The 22,902-nt window shown below is 42.6% G+C and overlaps 2 protein-coding genes across 12 annotated transcripts in view; one reads left to right on the top strand and one right to left on the bottom strand.

Annotated features, from left to right (window-relative positions):
- Positions 1–2,784, bottom strand: part of ERC1 (ELKS/RAB6-interacting/CAST family member 1) — a 297,951-nt gene extending 295,167 nt beyond the window's left edge. For 6 of the 7 annotated variants that reach the window (XM_054835865.1, XM_054835858.1, XM_054835875.1 and 3 more), the window contains exon 1: positions 2,640–2,778. The gene's annotated coding sequence lies outside the window, so the exon portion shown is untranslated. Of the gene's footprint in view, positions 1–2,639 lie in introns of all 7 variants that reach the window. The other variant, XM_054835847.1, reaches the window with a different exon arrangement.
- A 200-nt stretch (positions 2,785–2,984) lies between these two features.
- On the top strand, positions 2,985–22,317 carry RAD52 (RAD52 homolog, DNA repair protein). 5 transcript variants are annotated; one of them, XM_054837979.1, is made up of 14 exons: positions 2,985–3,129; positions 4,038–4,086; positions 8,630–8,690; positions 10,155–10,243; positions 11,122–11,223; positions 11,795–11,888; positions 13,583–13,650; positions 13,908–14,026; positions 14,111–14,186; positions 17,152–17,348; positions 17,556–17,692; positions 18,331–18,411; positions 18,929–19,171; positions 19,444–22,317. In XM_054837979.1, the coding sequence occupies exons 4-14, from the start codon at positions 10,157–10,159 to the stop codon at positions 19,497–19,499; spliced, it is 1,260 nt and encodes a 419-aa protein (XP_054693954.1). In that variant the 5' UTR covers positions 2,985–3,129; positions 4,038–4,086; positions 8,630–8,690; positions 10,155–10,156; the 3' UTR covers positions 19,500–22,317. The 5 variants fall into 5 exon arrangements, with proteins under 5 accessions (XP_054693954.1, XP_054693944.1, XP_054693939.1 ...); XM_054837969.1 differs by having other exon boundaries at positions 17,550–17,692; XM_054837964.1 differs by lacking the exon at positions 4,038–4,086 and having other exon boundaries at positions 17,550–17,692.
- The last annotated feature ends 585 nt before the right edge of the window (positions 22,318–22,902 follow it).

Below are 22,902 nucleotides of genomic sequence, written 5' to 3'. Positions count from 1 at the left end.
TCTTGGCTTAAACAGGCAGTAATTGATAGAATACTCATCACCCAGAGGGCTCTTACAACAGGGTAGCCAGAAAGGTTCAAGAACACATGTTATTGTTTCTTAATTCTAGCAATCAGTCTGATTATTTAAAAAGCTGCACGCATACATGCATTTCTGAGCATACCATACTCAGGTAAAATAAGCCAGACCTTCTAAAAGTACTACAATTTTCAAGTGGCTTAGCCAGGTAACTGTTGTAGCAAACCTCTCACACAAGAGAGGTTTTTGGGGGAATAGGCTTGTAAATAGGGAGGGTGTGAGGGTAGGAGGGATAACAATGGGAAAGTATCCTGCTTCACAAAATAAGGAATAATAGCAAGGAACTCGCATGCTGGTTACAATAGCATGGTGAAATATTTCTATTCATACAGCAACACAGACAACTGCTACCAGGAACTGAGAAAGTGGCAGATTCAGAAAAAAAACCTAGGTTTCTTTCGTGACTAAGATTTGCAATTCAATAAAAAAGTACAGGTCACATAAATACCAAACCTGCTTTTTTGCCAGTCAGACCATTAGCCAGATGTTTGAGATGAAAAGTTATGCAAACAGAATCTCATAAAAGCTTGTGACAGGATCAAAGAAACAATGCTAAGACTTATGAAAAACGTGATCCTTTAATGTAGTCCAGATAACAGAAACCCAAACTGAAGGAAACTTGCAAACATCCTTACAGTGATTTGATTACAGCTAATTTGGTTTCCCAGAAAACATGGAGAAAGTTCAAATTATATCAAATATTATGATAAACTCATGTTTTTTCCCCAGCAGAACCCAAACTTTTTCGAGCTGCAGCCCCTCTTGCAGCTTGGTAGATTCAGACAATTCCAAATTTCTGGATGATATAGTAAAGTCACATACTTGACTACTCAGGGAACTGCTGTTCTGTGATAAAGTTCTGAACTATGCTTCCAGAACTGAACTACACTCAGTACAGCTGCTTCTGCTATTTAATAACTAGTGGTTTAGTCCAAATACTTCCTTACTGAAAAATATAAATTATTACACTACCAACTCTGCTCATACTAGCATGGGCAAGGTAGCATTGTTTCTCTTTTAATCTTAGTTGATAGGCTGTAAGGGTGCTGACTCATAAGTGACCCTGAATTGGGGCACACATGTGGGCTACTGCAGTTTTCATCACAAAATACCAAAATATACTTTACAGTAATATGTCAGGCTGAAGACTGCAGTACCTCAGGAGGAGACGTATGTTCAGCCACCTACTGCTATAGACGCAGTAACCTCTGGGAGAAAAGGAGGGCAGGCAGCTGGTGGAGGTTACTGCTGTAGACATCCTAGCCGGCTTGGTCATTGTTTAAGAATCACAACCCTGCAGTCAAACCAGACAACTTTTTTTGATTACAACCTGTTGGATTTGAGGTCGCATATTATCTGGCTACAACCACCCCGCGTACATCAACGTGCCCCCAAAACGAGCTTGGATAAAAATGTTAAATATACATTATTCTTTGGACAAATTCTATTTCTAGCCATTTGCTTTTATTCTCTTGGCTTCTGTACTGCTTTTCCCCACCACCACAGATGTTTCTTTATATCTTTTCTTCATACCTCCTAATCTCTCCCATTTCCATTGGGATTTCACTTTAAACCATTTCACACCATGTCGACATGAACCATAATGTCAAATTCCAGTATGCATGCAACGTTCCAGGTAAAATAAATGGTATAATTCATAACTAAGATATAGATTTCATGTTACAAACAAAAAAGATGTGGAAGGACAGCAATTCCTCACACACGCTTCAGGATGGCAGCAGATTCAGAAACAAAGCATCGCATCAGCTGACGCTTACTTTGTAGTAGATGTAATAAAATAAATTAAATGTGACCATTCAGCATTCACAGGAAAAAGTAAAAAAATCCAACACCACAAGGTCTAGGTAGACAGACACCGGTCACCATTACCTCAGACGATGTGACTAAGACAACAAAAGCGTGCGTTTCCCAAGGACAGACTAAATAAGTAGCGACTGAAAAATACAATATGGAACGCGAATGGGAAGAGCGTGAAGGACCTACTGTACGAGGCAAAACCAAACCCCACCCGGCGCACAGCAGCCCGCCCCGGCGCACCACCACCATGAGCAATGCCCGGCAGGACGCGGGCCCGCTCGCCTGCCACCGGGGAGGCGGCGGGCAGGGTGATGTGGCCGTCCCCGCCGCGGTCCCCGCGGGCCGGCCGGCTGGCCGGGGGCAGCCGGGGCCGGGGGAGGCCTGCCGCCGCCCAGCTCCTGGGCGGTGACAGCGTGCGCGGGGCCCGGCAGGGGCGAGGCCCCGCTCCCCCCTGGCTGCCTCCCCCGGCCGCGCCCGGGCGCCCCCTCTCTCCGGTCGGCCGACAGGCCACGCAGCCCTCGGGGGAGCCGCCGCCGGACGCGGACCCACCTGAGCGGCAGCTCCCCGTCGACAGGCCCCGCCGCTGCCTGCCCCCTCCGCCGCCGCCGCAGCCCCTGCCTAGCCCGGCGACTGCCCGCAGCCACCGGCTCCCGCAGGCCCCGCCCCAGCTCTGGCTCCCCCCGCGGCCGGTAGGAAACGTTCACCCCCCCACACGACCCCCCGCACCGAGCGAGGTCCCTCACCTGCCTGTCAGCCCGCGGGTACGGGGTGCTCGACGGCGGGAGCGGGCGGCGGCGGCGCCCCGGCGAGGTCGGCTCCGCGCCCGCCGCTCTCCGCCGCCTCCGCCTCTCGCGCGCGAGCTCCGCCGCTCCCTCCCGCGCCCCCGGCGCGAGACACACAAGCCCCGCCCCTGCCGCCGCCGAAACGCGGCGCCCCGCAGCCCCGCCTTCCTACGGCCGCGCGGTACCCCGCCCACGGCGCGCGCTCACAAACCGGGCTTCCCTCTCCCTGCCCCCAGGGGCGGGCTGTTCTGGGCACCGTCCCGCCTCCTCGGGCGTGGTCTTCGGCAGCCCCGGCGCTGCGTCATCGCCTAGCGCGGTCGTAGGAAGTTTGACTCCTCTCCCTTGCCGTAGCGATCGCTCCGGGCCTCTCTCCCGCCTTTCCACTTGTTCTCCTCCCCGGGCGGGAACCACGAACCGCCGCTGGAGAACGGAGGCGGCCCCCTCGGCCCAGGTACTGCGGCCCACTGCCGCAGGGCAGGGCACGCTCCCTTCCTTTCCCCTCCTCTGGTAGCGGTGGGGCCAGCTCCGGCCCCTTCCGCGGACCCAGCCGGTGGGCGAAGGGCGCGCGACGGACGGCCGTTAGCGGTCGCCCGGGGGCGGGTTGGGTGTTTCCTCAGGGACCCACGCGCCGGGGAAAACCGTTGGCGGCGCCGGCCGAGGGGCAGCGCCTCCTGGGGTGGAGCTCGTCGCGCCAGCCCCACGGGCCACCGCTCGCTTCTTGTCGGGTGCCGTTCTCCTGCCGCCCGCCCCCGCTCCTCAGGGCGGCCCTCTCCAGCCTCCCGGCGGTGAGGCTCGAGGTCCTCCTGGCCGTGGAGCTCCCGCGGGTCGGTGTTTGGAGCCTCGCCCGAAGGACCGTGAGGTGGCTGGGGCTGCAGGAGGCAGCGCCACGCTCCTCGGGTAAAAATCCTCTGTCTTAGCCTGCGGGATTCTCACAAAGGCGATGCTCAAGTAGCCCCGCTGTTACCTAGGCACACTTCCCTTGCGCAAACCTCGGTTTCCCTGATAAATGCTCCTTCCTTGGAAGACTTCCAGCCTGCTGTAACTGAGCCCTGCCTTCAGGCAGATAGAGCAAATGACCTGCTTAGGAATCTTTCTAGTTCGATTTTTCTGTGATTTCAGGGTGTGAGGAGCCAAACCCAACGTTGACTTTCTTAGCCGTTAGTCCCAGGGGATACTAAAGTGAGAAGTTACAGTAAATTTGATAGATCTCTAAGACTACACACGGAATGACACAGTTATTGACATAAATTATCACTAAATTAATATATTGTTGCAATACTGTCATTCAGACTACTCACAGTTATGATAGCTGACATTACATTGAGGTCCCAATAACCTCGACTTCCTTTTCAACTGCAGAAGCATGGAATCCTTTTAAAATTCATTTCTGAAGAATCATACAGTACAGGTAAATGCATCCCATAATATACAAGCCCTTCTAAAGTATCTAAAAAAAAAAGGGGATATTTTACATTGCTAAGAAAGCAGAAAGATGAAAATAGAGGCTTGCCCATACCTGAAGTGTTCTGTCAATTTCAAATGTAAATGATTTTCCATTTAAAAATAAACAATGTCAACCTGGAGCAAAATAGAGAGCTTGAGAGCTTTAGATTTTTTGTAGCAACTTAATTAGTGTGTCAGCTTAGTATGGTCTTGCTGCCAGAAGTATCATCTGTGGCTGTAATCACAATGGTTTTTATGATCTGCAGTTTGACAGATCTCCCACAGCTCTTAGAGAGTTCAGATGTTTTAGATTCCAGCCTGGATTAATTTCTTGTCTAGTAATGGCATTCAGCAAAACTACAGGCTTTCTACAGTTAAAATTGGACAGACTGCTTTTCCCTTTAAGTCCCAAACCATTATTCTTGAGTTAAAAAGCCTGCTCTCTTTTCCTTGCAATGACTAAAGTGGCTTATGCATAAATGATGTGCTTATAAATCAACCTGACAGGCTTTTAGAAAGAAGTACCCACATAAATAATTTAGAATATTTGAGTAATATTTCTGCCAGGTCTTGTCTCCAGAACAAGCTTTTTTCTTTTACTCCATCTTTATAAATGTGAAACTAGTTGTTCAAGAGTGGATTGTTCACTTTTTGGTTTTGTAACTGTAAGGTGTTACTGTTTCACATCTGGGAAAGACCTTGTATGCCAAACAAGTTGCTTCTCTCTTCCTTCAGTTCTACCCCTTGGTGCAATAAAACAGCACCTCTTAGTACAAACCTAGCTAGCTCATTGTTTGTTGTTAAAGGGATTTTTTTTTAATAACATCATTGAAAGAGTATTTGGGAAGGAGTACTGGTTAATTCCTTTAATGAAACATTTTCTATTCAGAATTGTGGATTCATGCAAAAAAATGAAGTAATGTGAGAATTTAAGTAGAATTTAGATTCTTAGAAAGCAAATGTATTTAAAATTTAGAATTATTTGGAATTATGTGTTTTATAAATTCCTATTAATGCATTTTTAGCTAATGAAACTTTGTGGACCCTTTGTAAAGCAAAAGTGATAATGTGTGCTGAATTTTAAAACAATGAACAAAATTGTGTAGGGGAGAAGTAATTCACACATAATGCTGCTATAAGAAACATGTTTGAAGGAGTAACTAGCAAAATTTGAAAATTCTGCGGTTTAAAACGCAGCAACACATGGGTTACACTAACCCATTTGGACTGGAATTAGATTTGCAATTGCTGGGGGAAGTAGGATCCTAAAACACCTTTCAGTAGATATAGTGGCGTTTGATGAATTTGTGGCAAGTGTGTAAAGGCTGTTATGACAGAAGACTCAGCATAATGAATGAGGAGATGAGCGTCTCATCCTGTGTTCCAATACAAGAAATGACCAGATAAGCTTCATTTCAGATATTGGATTTATTCAGACATTCTAAATAGAAACACGCCCCCACAATGCACTATGTCATTCCCCTAAGCTTGTATAAAATAAGGAAGAAAGAGCTTTACACTGTGTTCATTAAAATGTTAATCAGTAAAAAGTGTAACCAGAATTAGTGTTTTCTGGTTTGTGCAGGCAGGGTATCATCATCCTAGACATGCTAGAAGTAAGCATAGTACTGCCTGATAAATCTAAGGGTTAAATTTTGCTTTTGGAGCCACATATATAGATTCCACTGAAATAAGTGGGACTCTCTGAAGGTATGTCAAATCTGAAACATGCTGTAACTGAGGACAAATTGGTATAGTGGTATTTATGCGCCTTGAAAGCAAATACATTTAAATTACTGCAGATAGCTCAAAGTTTCTACATTATACCTTTTTATTCACTTGCTGATTTTATTACAGAATGTGGCCTGAATCAATACCAATGAGATGCATCGACATGGTACTGGCAGGCACCAGAGGCTACCTTTAGTCTACAATAGACATGCAGTCTCATGACCTCCCTGTGCATTTCATTGTTTAAGCTGTAAAACACTGAATATCTTTTTCTTCTGTTGAAGTTAACAGAACATTGCCTCACTTTTCTCAAGTCATCAATGTTGTTTGCCTAGAGATATTATCAGAAGTCAAAACTGAAGAGTTACATTGTATGCAATTTTCCCACAGCAATTTCGTAATCTGTTTTCCACTCTTTTTAAACTGTGGTATAGCACAGGCCTATCTTGACTAGGAACATCATCTACTTAAAAGATGTACACATCAGCTCAGTGTTGGATAAAGCAACCTTTGCCTAACCAGTTAATTGACTTATAGGTTGGAGTTCCCACAGGAGAGAATACTCCACAGAAATAGATAATTTTTGAAGTTTTTTTGTAATTTTTGTGTAAGAGCAATATGAACCTTAGGTTAAATATGTGGTATTATCTTTAGTACTTGCTAAATCACTCGTTGCTACATGCATAGCTGTTTGCTCTTGGTCTTCTCAGTAGAATTGCATTTATTGAAAGAATGTTTTTTTGCTCAGCCAACTAAAGCTTCATTGTGAAGGAAGCTTACTATATAGAGAAGGACGAGGTTGAATAAAAAGTTGCCTAAAAGTGCACAGCATGTTGAAGTCCTCTCTTACAGATTGTGTGATGCTACAATTAATTACTTGAAATAGCCACGTTCTAGCTGAGGGTTTACCAAGTTGTGCTACTTAGACAATTCATGATATGCAAACTATTTCAAAGTGACACAAAACTGCTTGCTTCTACCTTACACGTGAAGAGAACTGGGAACTGACACTCCTAACGCAGGATTAAGGCATAGCGCATGGTTCAAAAACCTAGTTTGTCAAGACAGAGGGGAACTGGCAGAATAGGTGATTTAGGACCAAAAGCTCTTTTTGGAGTAATGGACACTAGGGTAGACAGATGTATGAGGATGCGTTCATTTAGAAAATTAGAAATTGTGTGTTCATGGAAGTTGAAGGTGTTGCTGCCACAACCTACAAGTACTAGTTGTACTTGAACAGATTAAATTCAGGATTATCTGTTCTAGAAGATTGGTTTATTTCCTACATGGAAATTTGTGTACACACCCAGATTTCTCTCAGCAGCTGCTCAGTTCACTGCCACCACACAAGTAAATACCTACTTCTAGAGTGTTGTTGAAAATTAGTATTTCATATCCAGTTTCCCGAAACAACCAAAAAAACTAGATCAAAATATTGTAATAGCTAAAAGCTGTTAAGATTCTTTGCCTGTTCTAGTCTGTCAAGGTAATGTTTTGGAGCTCAGTGCAACACCTCTAGTCTTATGAGCGTTTTTTCTCAGTGATAAGAAAACTTTCTGAGAACATTACCAGCTAAACTGAAAATAATTCCCTGTAAATAATAAACAATGGTCACAGTCACAGAGGTAATAAATTCTAATTCCTAGGTGTCTTTAAGCTGATGATAAACTGCTTTTATCATCCTGCATGCAGAGCAAGTATATTTGAACTTTAATTTTTAGTGTTTAAAGATAGTTTGAAAATACAGCTTTTCTTAACACAGGTTTATGAGTCAGGCGGTCTCATAGCACTGTCCTGGCCCTGGAGGGTGTTTGAGGCTCTTTTGTATTCTAGTCAATAGCTCATTATCTACTTCAGTATTAATGTTTCATGCGAGTTAAAATGTTGGGGGGGGGGGCAAGGAAACAATATTCTGCAGAGAAATGGAAGTGCCTTGCCTTACCTAGCTCCTGGCTCTGGTGTTAAGTTAGATTTATAACTCCATTTGCAGAATTAACTTTTCTCTCTTCCGAACTCCTACTCTAAAAATTTTGAAATTGAAGTTCTGTCACTTTGAAATGCTGTGACAATAGCTGTGAGACATAGGGCTTTGTTGTGCTGCACTTCACTGAATTAGAAAAAATTACCACATTGCTCTAATAAAGTGTTTGGTTTAAACCAGGCTCACAGCTGAAGCAAACTCTTCCTACAGGCAAAGCCTGAAACCAAACTGGCATCATCTGTCTCCTTCACACAAGCTGTAGAGTAATACATAATTTGAATACAAACCACTGACATGTTTTTAAACTGTTTATTGCAAAGTAGTGCATTGCTGGTATTCTCTAGCGGCATCTGGTCTGTTGGATTAAAACCGTATGATGTGAAGCTGTTTTCAGCAGAATTCTGTACTTCCTCGTTCTCATTCAGAATCAATTCCCACATCTTATTCCGAGCTTCATTAAAGGTGTATCTGTTTAGAGAATTTAGACTGACAATGGTGCACACCATATCAAAACTTAAAGGACTTAATACTGAAATCAGTAGTATTAAAGCAATTTTGCTTCAAAATGCCACCCACCTATTGTGTGTAAAGATTTGTGGCAAACTGGTAATGGGGGTATGTAGCCAAATACACACATTTCATGCATTGTTTTTTTTTTCCTCGGGGGCTTTATAATAATGAATATTTGATTTAGACTGCATAGAGTGGGGAGAAAAAAATGTAGTATTGTTCAAACTTTGATTCTCTCTGCCACTCACCACAGATACTATTTTTTCTCTCTAATTGTCTCCCTCAGGATACAATGGACTCCACTTAACAGGAGCAATAGCCTGCTTAAACCACAAGTGTATCTCCTGGTAATACTAATTTCTGTATGTTCTCTTCCAAAATCAAATGCATTTACCACAAATTGCAGCAAACTTTTGATTCAAACACATTCAAATGTATAAACACTGTACTATTATACAACTTTTTGACTGGAGATTAATAATAATAGCCAACCAAAATTAAGGAGAATTTTAGCTACACCTAGCATAATTACCAGTGCTCATACTTGCCAATGAAACAACTAGTATCCTTTTTCTGAAAATTGTTTGCCACATTCTCAGTAAACTTTGGCTTCCTTGTTAAAAGACTAGAAAAACAACTTGTTTTTAAAAGTGCTGAACCTGGTTCTGACTGTCAAATAACACTGTCTACTGGGGATTTTAGGCTTTCTCAAACTGTCTTGACATCTCCAGCTGTCTTGTATGTATATTGATTTGTCTTATATTTGTATTGCATATGAAAGTCTTAGTGATAGACTACCAGTTGTACTTAGCATTTGTGCAAATACAATAAAAGATTGCCTCTATGGGTCTATATAGAAGTGCTGCCGCAGCTCCTTTGCACGCCTGTTGTATAAGCTCTCAGCAAGACCGCTTCTCCAGCAGCAGGGTGGGGTGGTAATGCCATACTGGGTAGTTGTTGGATACTGGCTTGGAAAAGGGTGCCATCTACTGAATACGGTACAGCTTCTTAAAATTCTTACAGGGTCTGTATGGTTTTCAACTCTGTATAGTTTATATGATACCATCATAACACAAGACAGTATGATTACAATCAAAAGAATAATCTAAAAGACTGACACGTCAGGGTATAGACAAGTAAAATTTTAGAAATTTGCCTCTGCTTTTTATCAGAGTCTAAGTATTAATGAATATTGAAAGTGATCTAGGAAGACAGTGCTGAATAATCTGAAAGAGGGAATTACTTTGTTTTTTCTTACCTAGTATGGTACAATGCATTCACATTTACCTAAAAGGAAAAAAAAAATATAATTTGTTGCCAGTGTAATATTTAGAATAAAGACTCGAGACATGATTAATTTCTTGTTCTAGTCTCTGATCTTATTCAGGATCCACATGCTGTTGATTTTTTTTTCTTTTACTAGCAAGAATAATTTATTTGTTCTTTATATAAAATAATTCTTTCACTATTGTCATATAATTTAATTTAGGCTCAACTCTGGTTTTCTGGATGGAAGACCAGAACAGTGCCTCTACTTCTAGGATGAAACTAGCCATTTCTGCCTACATAGTATAACATATTTAAGAAGAAAAGTTTTGACTGTTCTGAAACAACATCAGAAAACAAATTTCCAGCTGGGGTTGCAGCAGTTCCCTAGAGTGAGAAGTATAATATTACTGTAATGTCCAACACATCTATTATAGAATATTGTTTTATTCAATGGGCAGTAGACTTCAACAGCTTTTTGGGATGTCTTCATACGGACCGTTAGTTCTGTTATCTTCAGTGTTTATTTTTTCTCTTTTCTTTAGGGATGCCTGAAAGTCAAGGGAAAGACAGCGAAAGCCACATCAGCAGCAGTAGTTCCAGCACTAGCAATTCAGTTGCTTGCTTCGGACAGGTCAGTTCCTTTTGCCCGAGAGGGAAATAGAAGTTTTATGCTTGCGCTTCTGGAAGTCTGCTCTGCATATTTACTCATTTTTAAGTTGGATACAGTAAGGCTGGAGTCATATCCATTGCCCTAGCTATGCTATACCTAATCGTACATTACATTTTCCTCCATGATAGCCTTGGCATGCTTTGATTTATAATAAATTGCTCTGGATTCTACTAAGACAAGGAGCAAATGTTACAACACTTTAGGCTTCCAGTAATGCTGCTGTTGTCTAATGATACCAGTGATGTTGGGGTTATCCAAAGGACCTTCCCTGCACGAGGGGAATTTGCTGAACACTCCTCAAGAAATTCCTATTTTGACTGCTTGCCTGACCTGCTATCCTCCCTACCCTGATGGCACAGGGTGGTAAAGGTTAAACTTTAGGTTTGTTGGAGTTTTTTAATACACTTTTCTTGTTGATCACAGAGATATATTTTATTTTTTGAGAGGTAAAATATAAGCTCATATGCGTGTTCCTGGCAACCTTGACTAGACTTATGACTGCATTAAGATTTCAATAGGATACTAATAGGCCTGGCTTATCTCAGTTTTTCTACTGTAAGTGATGGTTATGAGAAATGAAAAAGAATTGCTACAGCTCAATAATTAATGCTTGTATACATATACTTCAAGAATAAGAGGAAAAAACAATGCAATGCACAAATGTAATGCATGCACACACCCTGGGGTCTTTCCTTGTCCGTTACATCCTGATTCTAAAAATGGATCATACACCTCTTGGAAGGACCCTACATGGAAAAGTGAGATAAAGAAGTGATATTAGAAGAGGAGTGAGCTAAAACAGGGGAGAGTAAGATTTGTCTTACCGTGTTTTTGTCAAGTATCAATACACAGCAAGTGAATATCAAGCTATCCAGCATGCTCTTCGTCAGAGACTGGGTCCAGAATATATCAGCAGTCGGCAAGCTGGAGGAGGACAAAAGGTATGAACAAACATGCACAGATGTTTTGACTCACATCTTTTTCCAGAAAAACTAGGGTAAAAGAAAATTACAATAATCCTTACTTTGTTGAAGTTAATTTCCCACTAGTAGTTTAATATGCAGATATGAAAGCAGAGTCAGCATAGCATAAATTCTGGCTTTTACAGAGCCACAGGTTCCTTTTACACTTCAAAGAAAGACTTAACTTTTCAGTGCTTCATCCCTTACAAGGGAATATTTATCTGCTTGTGGAACATTAAGATGTTTTTCTTACTTTTTCCCAAACCTGGAATATATGAAGCATTGTATAACATTGGCTGCATTTTAACCTCTTCAGTGCCCACTAGCTCTGCCTTCCCTTGATTAAGTCATATTTCTTGTCATACTAACCCCCTATCACAGTTACTGGAAGAAGGTGAACCTAAAGCTGCACCATCATCCTTTTATTCACATTATCTGAACCTGGAACTTCTCTGGGTTTTCTCAGTGTAAGATGATGTGTGTAATCCTTCTTTAAAATAAAGCATGTGTGTATATATATATATTTATGTATACATGCTTTTCTTTTCAGGTCTGTTACATTGAGGGTCACAAGGTAATCAGCCTGGCCAATGAGATGTTTGGCTTCAATGGCTGGGCTCATTCAGTCACTCAGCAGAATGTTGGTAAGTATCACTTAAGGATAAAGAAGTCTTTCCTCTTCTTTCTCTCTGAGGCCCTGGAGGAAAAGTCTCTAGATAAGGACAAGGGTATCTATCCTAGAACTTGATCACTTCAAAGAACCTGGGGAGAGGCATGTGGAATTTCCAGGTGTCTTAGCAGTTGGTAAGAATGAGAGAAAATGAAGAATGGAGCTTCTGTTTTCTTTTTAGATCTTGCACTGGAATATGTCGTAGTCATTATTCTAAGTGTGTTTATGATTATTCTTGAGCTATTCTAATCAAGTTTTCTAATCTCTATGGGAACACTCAATCAAGAGTATTTACAATTAAACTATTTAACACCCAGCAGCCTGGAGCCAACTTCCATACTCACCTGTAATTTCTATATTCTAACAAGTTAATGTTCTCAGTTAATATTTCCCTAATCTTTAGGGACTCATATTTTTCTACAGATTCTTCTTCTAGCCAGTACCTGGTTGTGAGATTTTTACAGTAGAAAGCTTTGGAAAAAAAATCTTCTAGAAAACAGTATTCAGGTGACCTTAAAGCTTAAGCTTCTTCCATCTCAATAGCTGAAGTAGTACCTACCAGCGGAGTACTGTCCTTGTTAAAGCAGATCTGCTATGCTTAGACCGAAGACTGGTTGTTGAAGTAGCTCAACAAAGCTGCATAAATGTACCTCCTTCCTTCCCTCCCCATCTTCAGAAATCTTTTCTTACCTTGGGCTGGTAGATTCTAGACCTAAAACAAGCTACTTCATTAGTTTTCATCTATTGTGTACCACTTCCCTCCCCCTCAGTTTTCAGTCAAGAAAGGACTGACATCTTTCAAACTTCTATCTGTTTCAAATAATGTCATAACAAGTCATTCCTTAGCAATTCAGAGACAGAATATTCTGTTATGTTTGGGTTTAAATTCTTGGGTAGAAAAAGGGCTTGCACCTACGGCAGGTTTACAAAACATTGAACACATAGACCAGATGAGTACAAAACTTTTAGACCTCCAAGTACAGCTACTTGAACTTCAAAGCATTTCTTTTCAGACGTATCATGTTTCTGTCAGACATGCAAGACTGCTAACTAGAGTGCCCTATTTATATTGTATAGCATTGCTTTTTGATGTAAAATAAGGTAGATTAGAGATTCCAGATTGAGACTTGTATTGCAATCTGTTAAGCTCTTCAGGCACTCTGTCCTGGATAAAACCTTTTGCAAAGTTTTGCAAACTGGAGACTTTTAGTGTATAATAGGAAATAAATTATCTTTATAGACAACAGTTTCTTCTCCATTGTTGTTTTTATAAATTGATACTTTAAATCTCTCCATCCAGCTGAAAAAGTTGTTATGCTTTGAACATTTAGGGTATATAGCTGAATGAGAATTAACGTTTACAACTCTTCTTTCATATGTTTAAGTGTATACATGTAGTATTAAGGTGCGAGTGTTTGGCAGGTTTAGCAACTGATAACTAGAAAGTATCACAATAACATACCCAGAGCATATATGCAAGTCAGCATTTTCAAACTACAGTTAATATTTTGTAAGTCATGCTCTATTTTATAGAAGATGATACAGTATCTTGGGCACATTCAGCAAGGAGGGTACAGGTTTATGAATGGCCTCAAAGGACAAAATAAGATCTAAATGTGGATCAAAAGTCTTTTGTATTATTTAGGATGTTATTTTTCCCTCCCCCAGACTTTGTTGACCTCAACAATGGCAGGTTCTATGTGGGGGTGTGTGCATTTGTGAAAGTTCAGCTTAAGGTAAGTGGATTTTTTTGTTTGTTTTTTTATTGAGCACTTGCCTAAAGCTGTGAATGAAAGTTCACACATAGGTCAGATTGTGGTTCTCGAGTACTGTGTTATACCAGAGAACCTAGTAGCACTTAAAACATTGATCTTGCTGTAGAACAACCAGCTAAGAGCAAGTAATCAGGCTTAGGAAAGCCTGGCATTTAACAAGAAGTGCTGTGTATGCAGAAATTTCCCGTATGCTTACTATTTTTAAAATTTTACTGCAGGATGGGTCATACCATGAAGATGTGGGATATGGAGTCAGTGAAGGCCTAAAGTCTAAGGCCTTGTCCCTAGAAAAGGCAAGAAAGGAGGCAGTAACAGATGGATTGAAGAGGGCACTCAAGTAAGTGAAGATCACTACTTGTACATTTTCAGAAGTGAGAATTAAATGTTATTTTCAGTCACAGTGAGCTCTCTTATTTCTCAGGTGCTTTGGGAATGCTCTTGGGAACTGCATCCTAGACAAAGACTACCTACGAGCCGTGAATAAGCTTCCACGTCAGGTGCAGTACATGGGCTGTTAGAGCAGGGACTGCTAGATGTCCACTGCTCCTGGTCCTTCATATAAAAAAGATTATAAATAATGATATGAATGCATCTCATCCCTGAATGTTTCCAGCTATGAGACCAATAGCGTTTACCTGCTAGTTTGTGTGAACTGTTTGTTACAGAGTTCTTCCCCAACATTTTACCACAACTACTTGAAATTTTGACTATTTGTGGTAGACAAGATTACTATGGTGAAGAAACAGTATCCTACTCAACATCTCATGTGGCATTTATGGCCATGTTGTTTAAGTCTGTCTGTTCAATGCCAGTAATGCATACATTTGTGTTCCTGGCAGGTTAAATGTTACCACAGTAAGCACTAAACTGTTTGAACTAGCTTGTTCTAGGGACCATTTTCTCCATGTGCTGCAGTTCTTAAGACTGTTTAAGCTTTGTCAGTTGCAACAACTCAGTTCATCGCTGTCATCTAGCCACTTCTGCTTTAAATGTGTGTCAGCAATGATACCAGTGTCCAGTTATATATTCATCACATAGATGAAATGGAAGTCCTTGGGAGAATAGAGTCTGTTGAGGCCATGTGTGTGTTCTTTTGTATACTTTTGCCCTGTATAAGGCAAAAACCAGAATACATCTCTCAGTTTGTTCTCATTGTCAGTGGTAGCACAATCCAGTTTACTATTATGAATTTTAAAAATCAAACTTGCTTGTCATTTTCCTCTCACTACTGGACTTCTTCAGGAGTACTAAAAAAAAAAGGATGGGAAATAACTGGACACAGTGACACAGTTTCCAGTTGCTGTAAGAGGTCATAAAACCAGGGGCTGCAGGCCGGGCAGAAGATTATACATCTATTATCTCTGTAACCTACCCTAAAGCAGTTACAGCTCCTCTGTGCATTCCTGCAAAATCGGGACTATTTCATATAGTCCTGAAGTCTCTCAAGCTGACAGCCTGTATGTCAGCCAGCAGGCAGCAGGGAAAAGGAGCCTTCTGTAGACTTCAGGGAGCTCTGGCAGAAAATAGGAAGTTTTTCCATGAGAAAGACTTCCTCCTTCAAATACAGTTTTTAGTATGCATAGCCCAGGATATCCTAGAAACAATACCAGCTGCTTGTTGTAGTTGGAACTTTCACTTAATTTTAAGCAAAATCCATACAGTAGCAACGTCAATATATGCATTGATAGTTGCTTTGCCCTTTTACCAACTGGTATGTAAACCCTACCAGGCCCTAATGCACATCACAGCTAGATAGAAAATACACTCAGCATGGTCTTTGTAACACAATTTACAGTGTGCCTGTATTTCACCCCTGGTTGTTCTTGCTTGACTAGTTAACAAGTAGTTATTCTGTAGCAGTGGTTTTGTACTGCGATCTCAAGCAAAGGTAATTTCTAAAGGGGGTTTCAGCTTTCAGTTAGCTAAATTGGCTCCTTCCCAAAAGAACACTGCAAAATACTAGATGCATCTATGATACGAAGGGTGAACGAAACTGTTAGACTGGACCCACAACAACTTCTAGCTGTTGACAGTGACTTCAAAGTTTTACCACAGAACAGCAAAGCAGGTAGCACTATTTTGTTTTGCTACATGAAGAGTGTACAAACAGCCCTTCAAATGCTTGACTTCAAAAATGTGTTGGTACCTGAATTATGAGAGCAGGATGTACTAGACTTGGCTGCTGGAGGATGAGGAATAACATCAGGAAGGAACTCCAATTTATTTGTTTTAAATACCTGATATGATACTGCTGGCAAACCATGGCTCTTGAATGTATGAAGAATTAGCATGTACAACTGATGTGTACCTGAACACTCACTTTCCTTGCCATAATATGGTTTTTACCCTTACTGAACAGTAAGAAGCCACGTTACATCTTGCTTTGCTTTTCAGGCTCCTTACCTTGTTAGCTTTCAGTTTCCAAGGGAAGAGCTGCAGTTACTTTGTGAAGCACTAGGTCAAACAGTGAACCTTCTGAGGTAACCAACACTGTGGAGGTCTTTGGTCCGGAGAGAAACAAGAAATTGTGATGTGCATCTTCATCAGTGACAACGATACTTTAACCCCGTTCTTTCAGAGCTATCACAATTTATTTATAAGTATGCTGTGATGTAACACAGCAGTCTACATAGCATTAAAGTTGTCCCAGCTGTTCCTGAGGTTGCACCCCAATAACATTAATCTTGTTTGTTCCTGCTGCGTACCAGGTGGGGGCAGTAGGCTTCTAGGTGGTAACCTACCTTGCTCTCTGAGGGAAAAGTGAGCCTTTTACAACTGCTGATCCATGGAGTTTCATAGCAAAGTTGCCTTCATCATACTAGGATTTACCAAACTCTGCTAGTCAGCCTGGAGCTGCAAGGCAGTTCTATCTCGCTAACTCAGCCTGTAGGAACAGATCCAAAGTGACACCTTGCCAAGTAAAGATGGTACAGATCTCTGCTTTGCCAGGAACATTGTCTGTTGGTGGCATTGCCACAAATTTGTACAATCACAGAGCCAAACCATCCTGTCTTTAAGAAAAAGAGAATGGTGTACCTTCCTCACTGACCTCATGATCGCAGAGCTGAGTAAAGGTCTGCCATGCCCTTTAATACAAGTGTGAAAACAGAGCTGGTGAAACTAACAGATGCCCACAACAGACTTGCGAGACTGACTGAGAAGCTGTAGAATTCCATATCGATCATCTACATCTGTTCTTGTTTGCAGAGAGCACAGTATGGGGAGACATGGGGTATCTGCCCTGAAGCACTGAACAAGTAAACTAATACAAAGTCACATGAATGCAATGATTAACTAACTGAATGACTTTGTACTGAAAATGCGTTTCAGTTTCCTAACTTAGGGTTGTGCTTAGAGCAAACAAACTAGATTTTTCAACAGTACTGTATAGAAAAAGTGTGCATATTTCATTAAGTTGATGAAGGAAATTTCTGAACATGTTTTCTTTTTTTCCTTTACCAGATGCCCCCTGAGTTAGATTTGGTCAAAGCTAAAAGAGAGGACTATGAGCCTGAAATAGAGAAAGCAAGATACAGTAGCTGCTTGGAAAGGCAGAATGCAGGAGAGAGACAACATTGTGAGATGGCATCTACTTGTGAGCCTGGTCGGACAGAGGCTGCTCTAGTGACAGGAGATCAGAAACAGCCAAATAGTTCCAGGTGAGACTGCTATTATAAATTAATTTTATAAGCTACATTAGAAGTTACTGTACCTTTTAGAACACATGGACGGCCCAGTTGAGAAGATGCCATAAACCACTAAATTAGTGGATTTTCCTTGCTGTTATTTCTTTATGCATTTTTTCTTCATAAAATGTAGTTGCTGAAATCTTGTTTAACGTTGTGCTTGCTTGGGGGGAGGGGCAGAAATACGGACTCCTTAGCTATTGAGTGTGATGCCACTTACCAGCGGAAATTGCGACAAAAGCAGCTACAGCAACAGTTCCGGGAACAGATGGAGAAAAAGCATCAGGTTCCAGTAGTTGCTCCTAGCAGCAAACAGGGTAAGACTTGGTATTAAAAATCAACAGTTTTAATGACAGCTGCTGGCAGGCATGCATTACCCTCAATGCAGGAGCCTGACTGGTTTCATTTGCTTTTGCACTGTGCTATCAACACACCTTTGAGACCAAAGGAAGGAAGATTATCATACTTCCTCCCCCCCACTATGTTCCTAAAGCTGCGGAAATGTCAGCTCTAAAACTGCATTGTGAAAACTGCAGCTTCCCAACCACCCTAAAGCTTCGTGCAGCACAGCAGCTGTTGTCAGTGTCATTAACATGCTGCATCTGAGCTGAGGCTGCAACACTTCACCGAGGTGGTTGCGGGCAAATAGACATTGCATTAGCTACTAATACATCGCTCTTTACTCATGGGTAAGTCTGGACAGCTGTCGAGTAAGCAGGAACTTGGGGACGGGGTAAACAGGCTAAAAAACGGTTTGAAGTAGTGTGGTTGCTCTTATCAGCCATCATCAGGTACCATTCCACATACTGCTACCAAAACATAACCAGCTGTACTTAAAAAGGGGGTACCTGGTGGCAGCTGCTGCCGACCATTTCAGACTCATGCTCTGTTAAGAAACAGCAAAAGGGTTCTTCTGTATTTGATATTAATCTCTTCTTCTGTTACCTCCATCCAGCAACATCTGATCCTCCTGTAAAGCACAGCACTCCAGCAGCAGTACAACAGGAGCTAGCAATAGAAGAGGAGTTCTTCGCAGGTCAGCCAAAAAGTGATGAGTAGTAGAGTGTTCAGTCATGAGCATTTAAATCAACTCTTCAGAGCGTAAAAGTTCTGAAGAAGTTGGAATAATAGAAGTCCAGGCATGAGTCAGATCGTAGCAGTACAAACCTTGCTTGAGTGGCAGGGAAATGATGCCCATCACTGTGAGGGCTTGCACACTGTGCTCTTCAGTAGAGTTGTTACACCTATTCAGGAAACCCTTTTCCTCAAGTGACACTGCACAGAAACAGAACATTTGTGGGGCTGAGGGAGGTGTCTTTTAACCATTGACTATTTGGGTCACACATGCACCACGGTGCCTGGACATTGCTTAAGGCCAGAGCACAAGGGGTAGTACCGTTTCCCTGTTACGCACTGATGTAAGAGCTGCTTTACCGTTTACTTTCGTAGTGGCCACCACTGGTAGGAAAAGAGCGAGCTGGTCCTGGAGTTACCGCCATTGCTGTAGTACAATGCTGTCATCTTTGGTTTGATCACCTTTTCATCCATTCTAGATGATCCTGAACTTTGGGACATTTCCTTGGAGACCACTGATCTGAATATAACGGGTCACAAAATGGCAGACCCATCAGCTGGACACCGGACACCAGAAACACCCCGTGGACGTCATCAAATGACTACTCGTAACAGGACGCCTCACAGAATGCCTTACCACAAAGCTTCTGCTAGACTTGCACAACTGCAGCCATCTGCTATAATCATGAGCAACAGCAGCTGCGCCAACCAGCGCACCCCAGGTACATGCTACTACAAAATGGCCGAGTTCTCTCTTGCCAGTGGCCCCGGGCTCGGAAAGCAGCACTGTCAGATCAGTGAATTGGCAGGGGAGGAACAGCCTTCTCTTCTTGGACCTGGCTGCAGTGCTGTGGTAGTGGGCTAGGAGAACTCTCTGGTTTTCCACCCAGCTGTCCTATCAAGGAAGGGCTAGAAAAAAAATTGAGGGGCACTTGTAGGAGCAGAAAAAAAGCTTTAAAAAACTTCCATTTATCACTCTCTCCCTGTTTGGCAGAGTGCAGCCCCCACAGAAGTCAAAGCTTGAAGAAGAGGAGGCTAGAACCTACATAGGCCACCTGCTGTATCAGCACCTCCGTACTGGATTACATCAGTAGACTGCAGTCGGCTGCTCAAATTATGTGAGGAAATCTAATGCATTAATGGATTTTCCTGTATATTATGGTGAAGCAACACAGAAGAGTTTAATACAGCCAGCAAGAACTTAATGTACTTTTAGGTTATTGCGTGTTTCAGATGCCTTTTTCTATAAACAAGCAATCATTTGTGCTTCTGCCGCACCTAGACTTGTGGCTGGATCACAAGCTGACGTTAAACATAATTTGCCTGAAATGGTAACAGAATTAATCTTTAAAGTGAGACTCAATTCATAGCTTCTTTCTCCTTCAGCGCTGCATTTCAGCATAGAGAAAAGAGATTTTCAGTAAAACAGGGCAAGGGTGGGTTATGGCCAGATGGCAAAGCTGCGGTCTCCCATTCGGTGAGGCCAAGGGTGCGAAGCTGGAGCAGCGTCTGCCTCTGATGCGCAGCACGACCAGGGTGGGAGCCCAGTGCTCCTCCACACCTTGTCCCCCAGCTGCACGCGAGTCACCCAGCTGTGCCCGCGCAACAGGGCAGTGCAGGGGCAGGAGCACACCGAGACTGCTGCCAGGGAGTTGCGCATAGCATCTCGAGCAGCATTTGTTCGGACCCTTTGTAAAATGAATAGGTGCTGCACTTTTGTTTTTAAATAAGCTTTCAACCCTTTTCAATATGAAAATAAACACAAAATTTGAAAAACAAACTCCTCTTGTAGCTGTTCCTGCCTCTATACCCTTCAAACCATTACAACTCCTTTCCTGTTTAGCAAGCTCAAAGAAGTTAACACATTCTGACAAGTTACAAGTAAGAAGCTAGAGAGACCACCACCGTGTTGGTACAGCCTCGCATTTGCTTTAAGATAGGCAACAGAAGACTTCAAGTGGGTTTTAAGGGTTCGAGCAAAACAACTGCTGTTCCTTCCAGTAAGTCAAAGGAAGAATTTTTAACAGTATTTCAAAGTGGATACAGCAGCATTTTTCAGGAGTGCAGTGCTGGAGACAAGGGGGGTGATACCATGTGACTGAAGGTAGAGCTGGACCAGGAAAGTTTACACAAACTCTGTGATTAGTGCAACCCTGAAGTGCAACCCTGAAATCAACGTCAGCCTTGAGGCAGGACCTTGTTCTTGTGCTGTGCCATCACTGCTCTGTCTGCTCAACTCTCTCAAAGCAGCCTAAATGTAAACACATTTGGCATATTAAACATTTATTTCTGTTCCTCCTGCTTCGCCTTCACTGCTTAATTGGTCCTTTTTCCTTAAAAGATCCTCTTTTACCCCCTCAGCAGGACAAAGAACAAGGATTGACTTCAGGATGGAAAGATAGGACAAATTACAATTAACTGTAATAGATTACATGTAGAAAATAGTTTCACATTTCACCATACCACTTTCTCTCCAATTCAGTGCTGCCTTCAGAACAGCTCAGGGGAGAAATACATACCACATGTTTGAGTCATGCACTCGCCGTTGAAATCAGATACCTGTTGGGAAGGGAATGTGCAGACATTCACAATTCGCGTATTCGAAGCTGCTCCAAACTTCTACAAGGAAAAAATTAGAAGTCTCATATAAACACAACTGCATCAGCTTTCTTGACTCTACAGAAGCAGTGCAAACATGGCCATGCCTCCTCTAAGAGTCACCGCAGTAAGCCTCTCAGGAAAAGGGCAGTAAAACTTCTACTTGGAGCTTTTTTTTTTTTCCTTTAAGGCCTTGAGCAGCATGACTCATAACAAGCTGTTCTTAAAATGGAAAGAAATGCAGCAGCAATTAGTGTTTAGAAATACCAAATAATTCCTGCAAGTCCACAGCTGTTTGAGAGCGACCCTGTAAAGCAGTTCCACTCTTGACCAGTACCGTCGCCAGTTTGGGGATGGAATTCCATTACACATCCACACGATGAAGTTTCTCCTCCCCAGCAGGGCAGGTGCAGGCCGCTGCTCCCCTCCACCCCAGAGAGGAGGGAGCAGACCTCATAGCTGCCCCTCTGCCCGGGACGGGGCTTCCCCAGCCCTCGCAGCACACCCGGCTCCAGCATCGCACCACACTGGGCAAGCTCCAGCCGTGCTTCCATCAGGGAGAGCCGCCAAGTTCTTGCCTGGCACAGCTGAGCACCTTCCTCTGCTATTCGGTAACTTCTCGACTACCTCAGCCACAAAAGCCCTCGTACCGCTCCTGCCATGTCCTTCACCCCCTCACCCTCCCTTCCCCTTAGGCCCCTCAGAAGATCCCTGCTATGGATTATCTCTTAGAGTACCTTGGTGTAGGCCAAAGGCTCATTACCGATCACTGCTTTTGAGAAGTTAAGGGTCTCATTAAAATGGGTTTCTTGTACCGGGTAACAGTTAAATCACTTCAGGAACAGGACTGAGAGGTTGGAACCTGCTGTTCGACAAGAAAACCCACAGCTCAACAAAAGCAGGTTTGGTTTATTTGAATGACTTCATGAAATATTCTACAAAGGTAACAAATGGCAGCACAAAGCGCAATCGTACAAGAAGCGCAGTGCCTGGGTTTAGTGCAAAACATACAACTAACTACGGCCAGGGAAGCCCAAAGTTTCAATTCATATTTTTTTATTTTTTTATTATTTTTTTTACAGTGTACATTGTTAAATAATGTAAAGAAAACGCTTGTAATTCAGAAACAGATTTTATGTGGAAAAAGATACTCAAAGTGTAATATTAAACAAAATAATTTAACAGTTCAGTAGCATTAGTTTATTCCTCTAGACTTCAGTTATTCATCCACAGGAGGGGGGGGGGCAATCAATGGTAAATAAAACCAGTTCTCGCATAACATTAAGTGAAAAAACGACCTCAAACTTATTAGATCAAAATTAAATAACCACGTGCTGCATTCAGCTGATTGGTTCCCCTGCCATGAATATTCCCCTCGTTTCATTACTGCCTCGGGTTTGTCACTGCTCCCCTTCCCAGAGCTCGCCTCCCCCCTCGAGCCTTCAGGAATTCCTGGTTCACTTCCGCCAGGGGGACCCCCGCTTCCTCCTCCTTCTACCTCACGCACACCACGAGCCCCCTCTCGCTGGTGTAGCTCCAGTCTGCACTCCAGTTACACAGAATAAACCCCCGGATCGAAGGAACTCGGAGCCCAGCCACCTTGCCACTAGCTTTCACCCCCAGCCCGTACCTGCCCTTGCTGCCAAAACTGCTGTTAAAAAAAAAAAAAGTGACAGGAAAGGAACGGATCTTGCACATTTCTTTGTAAAAATAAAAAAGCAAGAACATCCTCAGACAGAAAAAACTCCGTTAAGGCTCCACGGGGAACAGCGCTCCCAGACGGGAAAAAAAAAAAAATCAGGCAAGTAACATCTCTGTGGTGCACTGGCTTCCAGGATCCAGGTGAGCTACTCCC

The sequence above is a fragment of the Grus americana genome, chromosome 1, assembly GCF_028858705.1.
Source record: "Grus americana isolate bGruAme1 chromosome 1, bGruAme1.mat, whole genome shotgun sequence".
Classification (NCBI taxonomy): Eukaryota; Metazoa; Chordata; class Aves; order Gruiformes; family Gruidae; genus Grus; species Grus americana.
The sequence above is the reverse complement of the archived record's forward strand: the minus strand, read 5'-3'. Positions and strand labels throughout refer to the sequence as shown.